General features: G+C 45.9%; 1 protein-coding gene across 1 annotated transcript; it reads left to right on the top strand.

Annotated features, from left to right (window-relative positions):
• Nucleotides 1–883: 883 nt before the first annotated feature.
• LOC142904915 (alpha-tectorin-like) lies at nucleotides 884–5,407 on the top strand. The gene is made up of 14 exons (XM_076051314.1): nucleotides 884–1,101; nucleotides 1,226–1,358; nucleotides 1,627–1,864; nucleotides 2,038–2,182; nucleotides 2,263–2,368; nucleotides 2,460–2,519; nucleotides 2,644–2,843; nucleotides 3,324–3,452; nucleotides 3,710–3,897; nucleotides 3,993–4,147; nucleotides 4,314–4,559; nucleotides 4,649–4,811; nucleotides 4,922–5,023; nucleotides 5,222–5,407. Coding segments are annotated over exons 2-13 (1,734 nt in total). The 5' UTR covers nucleotides 884–1,101; nucleotides 1,226–1,356; the 3' UTR covers nucleotides 5,222–5,407.
• The last annotated feature ends 6,765 nt before the right edge of the window (nucleotides 5,408–12,172 follow it).

Below are 12,172 nucleotides of genomic sequence, written 5' to 3'. Positions count from 1 at the left end.
GTCAGTAAGCACTGTTAAAGCAGTGTGTTCCACACGAGGACGGTGGTTTGAGCCAAACTTGAAAACAGATAGCGCAGAAGAGTTTCGCACTTGTGTCCGGGTCCGAAAGGAAGGCAGATTTACTGTGGCTCAGACACTGCTGGAAAGTCATGCATTGTAGAAGAGGAGCAATCTGGCAACAGGTGAGTGTGGAACTGTGGTATAGCATGCAAAGTGAGATGGCGCAATGGGCAGGTACTGAGACAAGTGTAGGTGGCAGCTAGAAATCTCCATCAGTAATTGAAAATATAATTTGCCGTCAGCGAGACTGCCCGTGCCTGTTTCCCTCTACCAACTTTCGGATTACTAAAATTACTGAGACAATCCAGGATTAACTTCAGAGTTCCTGTCAATTCACCATTGCTCAAACCAAATCTTTTCAAAAACTGACTGAAAACCAACAACTTGTTTGTTCTGTTTTATAGGTTTCCTTCAACGCTCCCTTTACAGGCGTTTGTTTCAAAGACGACTCTGGAGTCACACAAGACTGTCTGTTCATGGAGCGATACACAAACGCCGACCATTTAGAGCTGAAAATAGACATTTCTTCTGGCAGTCCTCCTGCATCCCTCCCAAACGTGAAACAGAGTTTAACATGTCAAGTCTTCATTGAGCAATATAAAACCATTAATGCTTTTGTGAGTTATCAAACTTTAAATTTTACATGAGATTCTTTTAACAAAGCAATACTACATTTTGAAGCATATTTTTCTTTTCTCTTTTCAGATCAAATACAGACTTCAAAGCTACGGTTCTCAGACTGTTGTGAAATACATTCCTTTTTATATTTTCACTGCATCTCGTGTTGTAAGTGACATCCAAAGTGTGACATCGTCGAAGTGACAACAGTCATTGTATTTACTGATAGATGGCTAAAAATATTCAGCAGATTTGAGAGAACTTCACCCACTCTCGAATCTCATCATTCACCTTCCTCTTGTTTGATTGCTTTCCAGCGTTTTAATGTGACAGTCCAGGGATCCAATGTGCTGGCAGTTGAATCTAGTCAGACAAAAGCACTTTTTGAAGGATTCTATGACTTAAGTGGGTGCAGAATCTCAGGTAAAATGGATCTAAATGGATCATCACAGCAAAATATTATTGTTGTTAATTTGTTGCATTTCAGTCTGTATTCAGTTTGATTGACAGATGAAACTCATTTTATGATCCTTTCCTCACCTCCTAGAACCCCCTTATGGAGTCACCTATGGCTTTACAGGACCAGTAAATGGAACCTGTTTCAATCGTACCTGTGATGCTGTGTCTGGACAATCAACATATGTCAGCGAGTGTCGAAACGGAGAGCTTTGCAACAACATGTAAAGATATTTTGGGTCCAGTTTTAATTCTTCTTTGAATGCAGACCATACCATTCTATCAAAGTGTGACCTTTGCTCATTAATCTCACTTCATTCAGTCAGCACTCCCCATCAACAGAGTCAACTGTGATCATAACATGTCTCCCATGTGTCTCTCTTGTTCAAAAACATAGCAGCCCTTCATCGTAAAACTGATTTTTCTTCATCTAAACTTACTTGAATAAGATGGCATATCTAGACCAAACAACTTTCCTTTCCTCTTCAACAGGTGCATCCCGGTGTGCTCTGTGACAGGCTCCTCTGTTGTTGACTTCAATGGTGGAGTCCACTCCATCCCTGATCGCTGTGTCTACAGTCTGGTGAAGTCTCAGGGAAGCTCCAGATTTGAAGTGTTGGCTGGTTTCCGGGAACGACGCCGTCTGGATGTGCCATTTCTGGACTATCTTAAACTCTCAGTGCAAAACCCTAATGTGACAATCTATGTGGAACAAGGTGGAAGAGTTTGGGTAAGGAGGAAACTGTCTTGAAGGTTTGTTGTTGATGGGACGATCCTTCCTTTTACGGGGAATGTTCCAGGTTGATCAAAGGAACTCAGTTGTCGGTTTGCTTTGAGGCATTACAATGTCAAAGCTGCTGCGCTTTATCACTGAGGGTCTGTCCTGGTTCTGCGTCAATGTAGGTCAATGGCAGCAGAGTGAGCCTGAACAGTACGTCTCAGGTGTTTAATGGTGTGGAGCTCTCCATGGACCAGAGTGCAGTGTCAGCCAGACTCTCATTCGCCAACATCACAGTCTCTTTTGACGGCACCACGGCTCACGTGTCAGGTATGAACCGCTGCTTCTTGTTTCAGCCCAACCCTTCCTGTTCACTAGTTTGTTCTTAATCGTCTTCTGAAATCAAACAGGGCTTGGACTAGCAGCACCACACGAGGGCCTGTGTGGCAACCCCATTGATCCCAGCCAAACAGCCACCCTAAGTGCAGTGAACACCTCCTCTGACAATGCTGCTGGGTAACAGAGCCAAGCTGATTTGGTCATTAATGCCAGGAGCATTGCTACACTGTGCCCTTTCTAACATTAAGTGCTGTCTGTCGCCCCCTAGCTGTGGAATTCAGCACGACACAGCCAACCCATCCATCAACTGCGACACAGCCACCGCCCAGTAAGAAGTGACCCATTAAAACAAATTCAAAGACTATGTTTACACATTCTGATGGTCACATGACCACAAGGGGGCTTAAGGGACTGAACAGCTAGCTAATTCTCCCCTTTCCCCTCTGGAACAGCTGCAACTTGATGAACCATACATCTTTTGCTGGTTGCCACAACTTCATTGACCCACAATCCTACATAACTGCCTGCGTAGACACTCTGTGTAACTATTCAGCGGTGGACGGCCTCCAATGCCAGTTTTTGGAGTCTTACGCTGAGGCCTGCAGCCTGTCAGATGTCACTCTGGGGAACTGGAGGTCAACCACCAACTGTTGTAAGATCTCAGTCACAAGCCACAAAGACACTGACACAGAGAATAATTCTGCAGACATCCTCGTTGGACCTTTGCAATGTTCTTAATTTAAAACAAAACTGCACTCCTGTGGTCCTTCAATCACTAACAAACAGATTTAAAGTTCCCTCTAACATGGGTTACACAGCACTGAATGTTGGCAGACAGGTTCCTGAGATAAAAATAAGATGTCTTGTCAAGTTGGTGCCATCAAGCAGGGAGACCTCAGACTTAGTTTCATTAAGCTGGAAGAGATCTGGGACATCCAGGGGTTAATTGTATGTCTTTAGCAGCGATAATTGTTATTATGCTGACAGACAGCTGGCAGATCCCATGAGGGCACAAAATGTTTTACAAGTCCCGGACCAGTGGACTGTGTGGACTTACCCAGTGACCAATTCATCTGTGCCATCGGAAACAATCTTTACCACTTGATAATAATAGCAGACTCTCTGCCTACAGCGGTGGCTCTCGCTTCCTGTCTGACACATCATTGCAGCACCCATGAGTTCTGTGGTGAGAGCTCCACTGGAACCGGCTGCTACTGCCGGGCCGGATTTGCCTCCAAGTACCATTCATCAAACACTTTGGGTACTGACAAAAAACGTTATATACAATACATCAATGCGCTAGTGATTGATCTGAAACTTTTTCTTTGTTTTGTTTTGATGAGTCCTAACTGAAGGTGTTTGTCTCACTGAGCTGTTGTGTGAATATAAATGAGAAAATTAGGTTGAACGGGTGGTGGCAGCAAGCACAAAAACCACTGAATGTCACTGGTCTTTTTTAACTGAAATTGATCCACATTGAAGAGTTGAGTTAACTTGATTATCTTGTCGGCTGTTCAGGTGAGTCCGCAGTCTGCACGCAGGACTCGGCCACTCTGAGTCTGGCCGCCTGTCTGCTGGAGGACAAGAACATTGACTACTCCCTTCTGAGCCTCAATGACAAAAACTGCACAGGTCACTTGAACCAGGAGAGTCACATGGTGGAGTTCAGCTTCAACAGCACCAACAGCTGCGGGTCAGAGGTCACGGTGGGTTCTCTCCTCCACTCTGTCTTGTTTTCTGGCAATGAACAGAGGATCCCAGTGCTGTCAGTGAGTTCATCTGCCCCTCTGATGCCATGTAGACCAATGGCAGCCGAACTATCTTCAAGAACACCCTCTCCATGATGAACAACGCTGCAAATGAGATCATCAGCCGCCATGGCCAAGTTTTCGTCAACTTCTCCTGCCTCTACACAGCTCTACAGCCCCAGAGTGCCTCCTTCAAGATCAAAGAAGGGTGTGTGGGAAGCAGATCCTGGTCAATGTGCTAAGTGGAGCTTGATGGAGGTCTAAATGTGTGACTCGTGTGTGTGTGTGTGTGTGTGTGTGTGTGTGTGTGTGTGTGTGTGTGTGTGTGTGTGTGTGTGTGTGTGTGTGCGCGTGCGTGCGTGCATGCTCCTCAGCTCCGTGGTGCAGCAGATTCAATCTGGGGTTTTGAATTACACTCTGGTCATGAACGCCTACAACAACTCTGCGCTCATTAACGCGTTGGGACCGAACACCGAGGTCTTGCTGAACCAGAAGATCTGGGTGGAGCTGAAGGCAGTGGGTCTAGATGGGACCTTGGTGGTCTTGGTGACTGACTCCTGTTGGGCAACCAACCAGCCGTCCCCGGATGCCACTGTGCAGTACGACCTCATTGTCAACGGGTGAGGAAAAGCTCCAGACTGTGACCCAGTCAGGGTCTGCAGAATCAGGTTTCACTGCTGGAAATCTTATCTCTCCTATTTCTGAGCAGATGTTCCAACCCAAATGATGAGACGTTGATGTCACAGGGGAATGGACTGGGACTGTCCAACGTGTTCTCTTTCAACATGTTTGAGTTCACGGGGAGGAGCAATGACGTCTACCTGCACTGCAAGTTGGAGCTCTGCCCCAAACAAAGCAACTCCTGTGCTCCGGTAAGCACAATGGAAGGACTATCAAGAAAAATCCAGATGTTCAACATCCATACACCATAATGTACATATGTGTAAAACACTGAACTCTAACTTTCATCTCTGGCCTGTAGAGCTGTGTTGCAGGTAACGCCAGGCGGCGAAGATCTTCCAGGTCCAGGTCCAGACGTGCAGGGGAAAATCCCGTACTCATCACCATGGCGTGGATTAACTAGGTGAGGCAACTCACCTTTTGCCTACATTTTAAATGAGGCTGATCAGAGTTACTTTGAAGAGTCGTTGAAAAACGAAAGTGGGACAGTAGCAAGATCATTGAAAGCAAGTTTCTACAACAGTCTTATTATGATATTTTGTGTGCAGACCAAGTTTAGGCTCTGATTCCAGACTCTCGTTTGTCCCCTGGTTTCCTCAAGAGGTTCGTGGCTTGATCTTCTACGTGGAACCTGATATCGGACTTCTTCACAATGACTGTTTGAAGAGATGGATTGTGACGTCTAAAGCAAAAAGAGCAAACATATTCTAACTGAATGAGGTTCATAATGAGGTTGTGTCTTCATAAGGTCTATATCATTATTAGTGTTTTTCTTTCATAATTATGCAACAGTATGAAAATAACATCTTAAAATAGCCAAGTGTCTTTTATAAAAGAAAAAACACCAGTAGCAAAATATACTTCATATATATTTCAGCCATATATATGGCTTCATATATATTTGGGCCACAATATTGACCGATGTGACAAATTGCCTTAGCAACGACATCGGAGCGGAGGCGTCGTCCAGCGCGTGTGGTGTGTGACGTCATATAATTGCGAGAGCAGCACTTGTTGCGATACATTGCCCTGGAGCTTGGCCTGAATGGAGCCATCTCCCCACAGACTGATGAGCCAATGAGTTTCCTCCTCTGTCCACTTCTTCTGTCTGCTCCATTACGTTACAGCTTCGCACCTCCAATGGCGCTCTTTGGTCTTGCGTCGCGTAGATTGACGTCACGGACAGTCAAAAACAATCGGTGTGTTTGAAAAATCTGATTTCATGTGATTTGTGACTGTTCAGAGTACAAAAGAGCCATCCGGTTTCAATCCGGATGGGCTAAAAATCGAATTTTGGCCGGCAGTCTGAACAAGGCCTTAGTTCCAGGGTGTGGTTTTATGATTGGGGTAATGATTCTTCTTGTTAAAATGTACACAGAGTAAGTGCCCAGACTGGAGTGATGTGATACAAATGAAAGCTTGTGGCTGCCCTGGTACAGAGACATTCTCTTCTGTCCTCACTATGTTATTCTATGAGCAAATATGAAAAAAAAAAACAATAAACGGGGGAGAAAAATACACACGTCTCTTTTATTTGTCTTTTGGTTGGACATACCACATGTTTAGATCATGCATGCATGCGCACCCGCACACACACAAACACACACACACACACACGCGCGCGCGCAGCAGCCCAGGTGGGACCACCCTGCGCTTTAATACATGTCACTTTGGGGACCGCTGGCCGGCACTTTGCGAGAATGACGGCCAAACGTTTGAGGAGCTCACGCAGGATGGACGGATGTGAGGTTCAGACCTTCGGGTGGCACCGCAGGGGGGAAACCCAGACAACTCGATAGTGAAGGAGAATCGACCCTCTGGGAAGTCCGAGCGCTCTGGGCTCCAGTTTCCGGCAGCACTGGGGTGGAAATTCCTGTTTTTAAGGGTTGTTTTCGAGTCAGTGGAGCTTCTGCCACCACCGCAAGACGAGGTGTTTTTAAAGGTGATGACACCTCGTGAACGATAAAGAGCTGCTGAGGTCGTTGTTATTTTTCATTCGGTTTATTGACAGAACACATTTGGTTTCACATTGTCCTCTTTACGGCGACTAGAAAAGGCGTGGACTAGCTGATGCTCAGGGACGTTCTGGTGCCGCGGCTGCTGCACTCTGATTGGCTGCTTTTTGGGAAAAAAAAGACAGAAACAAAGTTTCTTGTGGGTTTTCTGGAGTTTTTCTCTACAAAAACCTACAATTTCACCCGTCACTACGTCGGCTAACCCTGAAAGTACCAAAAATGCTAAAAACTGAACCACAACTGAGCCCTGCAATCCTCCAGGAGTGCATTCATTTACACAAGATCAAGATAAAAACCGACTATAAAAAATACAGCGACGCACGCACAAGCGCCAGTGTTGCCTGTCCTTACGACACATGCACACACACACACACACACACACACACACACACACACACACACACACACACACACACACACAGACGCAGCTCTGAAAACATGTCTGAAACCACAGCTGGTGGGCAGAGGGGGGGGTGGGTTGGGGTTTGGGAGGCGCTGGGGGGGGGGGGGTTTCTCGGGGGGTCTCAACTTTTCCCGTGTAACCGTGCGCTCACAAATCCCCGTGCACGGATCGGTTTACTAATCGTTGGGTGTTAAGTGCCGGATGAACGGGTCCGACTGGGACTGACGTGTGTTTCTTTAGCTGCGTGTTTGTGTCTTTGCTCTCTGAGTCACTTCATATAGTATGTTTTTGATCCAATAATTGACATCCGTCACAGCAACACCTCTTTTTTTTTTTCTCGCCCCCCTGAGAACCAGAGAGTTCTACACCCCGGTCTGGGACTGGGTTCCTGCCCCGACCTGGGAGCGGAGCTTCATCACACTCGATTCTCCTTCAGCAGGAGGAGTTTCCAAAGGCTGCCGCCACCAGCCACCTTTCAAAAAAAAGAAAAAGAAAAAAATGAGAGAGGAGTTGAGGCCCGCAGACGTCGACGGCGGTCGGAGAGCGGCAAGGGCGGCGGGTCGGCCGGCGTGCAGCTGGCGGGTGCACGGGTCAGGCCTGGACGGGGCCCCCGGGGGCCGTGGCTCGTCACACATGAGCGGATAGTCGGCCCTGCTCACCCCAATCAGGGAGGGGGCTCGGCAGAGGCGCCCCAAACATAGCCCCGCCCCCCCACCTCCCACCTTCCTGTCTGGGTCACAGCGTCCGTCCGACACGCCGCAGGGACGACAACCTGGCGAGAAGCCAAAACCTGAAGCGAGACACTGCCGGAATTGGAGAGTAGTTAGGTGGAGTTGTTTTTTTTCTTCTTCTGAAAACAGTAATCGATTCTGTCTCCAACCGGCCAATCACAGCTCTGCTGGGACTACACGTTCTAAATGAGGCTGGACTCAGGTCACTGTGACTCGCTCATTGTTGGAGAAAGGATTCTGCTTGTTGAAATGTACACAGAGCAAATTTCAAGATTGCAGTGATGTGATGCTAACGAAAGCTTGCGGCTGCCCTGGTACAGAGACATTCTCATCTGTCTTCACTATGTTATTCTATTAGCAGAGATTAAAAAAAAAACAAACAAGGGAGGGAGAGAAGACATATATAGAACTTTGTCTCATTTATTTGTCTTTCAGTTGGACACACCACATGCTTAGATCACACGCGCATGCACGCTGATTGCTTTGCCTCACGGATTGTTCATGCAGCCTATTGACCTCTGACGGCAGACGGCCAGCGAGTTCAGCAGAGATCACGTTGCAATCCTTTATGAGAAGGCGCAGAAAATTCAGTGTTCTGATGAAAAAGTAGGTTAATAGTGCTAAAACAACAATAGACATTATGTACTACTGCTATTTTCAAATAATGCACCAGGTGGCAGCGTGTGCCAGCGTTTGGCACTGCCAGTGTCTTATACGTGATCGCGAGATAGATACTTTATTCATGTCCGGAGGGAATTCATATTCACAAATTCACACGCGCTCGTGGAAAAAGAAGAAGAAATCCAATTAAAGGACGATAACTGTCACTCCAGACTTGGAGGACGTTTTGGCCTCCAAATTTTTGAATAATAAATACTTTTCTCCTATTTTTTGTTATGCATTCCCCAATATTAGTATCATACAGTATTTCCACTTTTGCATTGATGTTGCTTCTTTTCAAAAATATCTTTCATTTTTAATATGCTTGTTTCACAAAAAATACAATCATTGTAATAATAACTTGTAATAATTGTAATAATAAATACATTAATAAGTAACAATATTCCATGTGAAGCATTTATTTCACACAGGACCTGTTCATATTAAATTATTATTATTATTTTTTTTTATCTGCCAAAGAAATTTCTGACTCTTTTGCTATTACAGTGGTGTGGTAACAGGGTTAAAGTGACAGGGTTGAAAATGTAAAAATATATTATTTTTTAACACGATGGCACAGTGCTTAGCGCTGCCGCCTCACAGTAAGAAGGTCGAGGGTACGACTCCGTGCGTGGGACCTTTCTGGGTATGTTCTCCCTGTGTCTGCTTGGGTCCTCTCCAGGTTCTCCGACTTCCTCCCACAGCCCAAAAACATGCATGTGAGGCGAATTGGGAACCCTAAATTTACTGTAGGTGTGTGGGTGAGTGTGAATGGTTGTTTCTCTCTATGTGGCCCTGCAATGAACTGGCCACTTGTCAAGGGTGTCACCCTGCCTTTGCCCTATGACAGCTGGGAGAGGCTCCAGCAGACTCCCGAAACCGTCAATTCAGGAAGAAGAGGAGAAGAAGAGAGCATGGAAAATGGATGGATGGATGGATGGATGGATGGATGGATATTATGGATGGATATTATTTTGTAATCAAAGATCATTACGTTATATTGGTCTTTTCTCTATCTCTCCTGTCCTCTCTGTACGCTATGCCTCACACAGCAGGAAAACAACTGTATTATATATATTTATGTGTGTGTGTGTGTGTGTGTGTGTGTGTGTGTGTGTGTGTGTGTGTGTGTGTGTGTGTGAGTGAAAGAGGAGAAGGTATGTCCTCTTTTATACAAACACCATGAGGAAACAGTTTGATGATTCAAATCCTGCTTGTCATGTGATTCAGTGTTTTCTTTTTTTGAGCTAACAAGCTCACTAATTGATTAGGGAAGGATATCTGCAGCCAGGTTGTGGGGACACAAGTTCCTTGCAAAAAAATAGTTGTTTAAAATATTTTGATTATCATAAACAAAAACTGAGCTTCGTATTTCATATGCAATAGTTTGGGTTGTGATTCTGTCTGCTTATGAAGGGTGTGAGATAGGAGAAAAGAGAATTTTTGCCGATCCTCCTGAGACATTTGACATTCTGAAAATAATCACTTTTTTTCTTCCAAATCTTTTAGACTTTTAGAAAAAAGGCCAAGTAAATATGTGTTGATAATGGAAGACCATGAGGCTAACTCGACTCACAGGATTTAATTTCCTCTATCTAAAAAAACCAAAAAAACTGAACTGTCATCAGGGCAAAAATCTGTGACAGAATCCATTGTTGTTACGTGTGTGTGTGTGTGTGTGTGTGTGTGTGTGTGTGGTGTGCGCGCACGCGTATGGCTCGCAGCCCCAGTCGCCATGAATCACTGGTTAGAAATGATCCTGGCATGCTAATTCCTGCTGATTTCTTCCCCTGCTGCTATTATAAAAGTCAGCACAACAGTCATTAGCAGCAGCCAACAGCCTCAAACTTTACCCATCTGACTTCTGGATGAACCCGGCGCAGCATGTCATGAAACATGACCCTGAGTGGGCGTGTGTTCGCACAACGGCATATGTGTGTGTGTGTGTGTGTATGCGTGTGTGTGTGTGTGTATGCGTGCGTGTGCGTGCAGGCTTCCTAATCCAGGATTTATTGGCCATTAGTACCGGCTGAAAGTCATTACAGTTCATTTTGCTGCCGGCTTGACGTTTTATTAGGACAAATACAGGCTTTTTCGATACGTGTGTGTGTGTTTGTGTGTGTGTGTCTGAGAGAGAGAGAGAGAGAGAGAGAGAGAGAGAGTGAGAGAGTGTGAGAGAGTGTTTGCGAGTGTGTGCGCATGTGAACGCGGCAAGTGACATTTTATCAGGAAGAATTTCCCTATAGGGATCGACGCTGTGACTTTTGAAAGTGTGTGTGTGTGTGTGTTTTAGACCTAGTCTGTTCCTCATCTGGTTCCTGTCCTGGTCTAGTTCAGATTTGGTTCTAGCTTCTTTATGGTTTAGTCCGAGGCTGGTTCCAGTCCTGGCCTGATACAGGTCTGGTCCTTTCTGATCCAGGACTGTTTTGGGTCTTCTCTGGTCTATTCCTGATTTAGTTCCAGTCCTGGTCTTGTTCAGGTCTCATCCTAGTTTCTTTGCGGTTTAGTCCTAGCCTGGTTCCATTCCTGGCCTGATCCAGGTCTGGTCTTTTCCGGGATTGTTCCAGGTCAGTTCCGGTCCGTTCCTCATCTGGTTCCAGTCCTGGTCTTGTTCAGATTTGGTTCTAACTTCTTTATGGTTTAGTCCGAGGCTGGTTCCAGTCTTTGCCTGACCCAGGTCTGGTCCTTTCTGATCCAGGACTGTTCTGGGTCTTTTCTGGTCTATTCCTGATTTAGTTCTGGTCCTGGTCTTGTTCAGGTATGATCCCAGTTTCGTTCTGGTTTAGTCCTAGCCTGGTTCCAGTCTTGGCCTGATCCAGATCTGGTCCATTCTGATCCAGGACTGTTCTGGGTCTTCTCTGGTCTATTCCTGATTTAGTTCCGGTCCTGGTCTGGTTCAGATTTGGTTCTAGCTTCTTTATGGTTTAATCTTAGGCTGGTTCCACTCTTGGCCTGATCCAGGACTGTTCTCTGTCTTTTCTGGTCTGTTGCTGACCTAGTTCCAGTCCTAGTCTCATTCAGGTCTGAACCTAGTTTCTTTCTAGTTCAGTCCTCGCCTGGTTCCAGCTCTGGTCTGGTCCTTGCCTGACCCAAGCCTGGCTCTACTCTTGTCCAGTTTCAGTCCTGGTTCCAGTCCAGGCTCTGGTCATGGTTCTGCTCTCGTCTTGGTCTAGATTGACCTGAGTGTTAAAAACCTTGAGGTTGACCTAAACTCATTTCTTTATGTCAGTTGTGTTTTTTTTTTTTAGTGGCCTCCTCTTTCCCAGTTATGGTGCAGAAATGGGAAACCCAGGCGTGTTTACGGCCCGTCAGGAGCTGACAGGAAGACCCTCCTCCCACCACACCTCAACTTTCATACATTTAATATTTCATAGCTTATCTTCCTAACTTCAGCAATCAGACTGGCCCCAGGGGGCGTGCAGCTCTGCCCCTCCCCCACCCGCTCTCTGTCAATTAAAATGACATCCGGTGTCAGTGTCACCCTCGACCCTGCACTCTCCTCACTGCCGTCTCTCTAATTGTTTCACTCACTCATCAGCCCACAGGGGTTTTTCCTCCTCCTCCTCCACTTTTTTCTCCTTAGCCCAGAAAAATAAACTTTTTTTTGGCACTTGAGTCATTTGATGTCACTGGGTTATCGCTCTCGGTCTCTCTCCCCCTCTCTCTCTCTCTCTCTCTGTCTGTCTCACTGCACATAAAAACAACATCCTAAAAAGATACTATCCATAAAAAGCTTTTTTGAC

Source organism: Nelusetta ayraudi, unplaced genomic scaffold (assembly GCF_046127955.1).
Source record: "Nelusetta ayraudi isolate G7.1 ecotype Tasmania unplaced genomic scaffold, CSIRO-AGI_Nayr_v1 ptg000134l, whole genome shotgun sequence".
NCBI lineage: Eukaryota > Metazoa > Chordata > Actinopteri > Tetraodontiformes > Monacanthidae > Nelusetta > Nelusetta ayraudi.
This window is presented reverse-complemented; position numbering and strand designations above follow the sequence as displayed.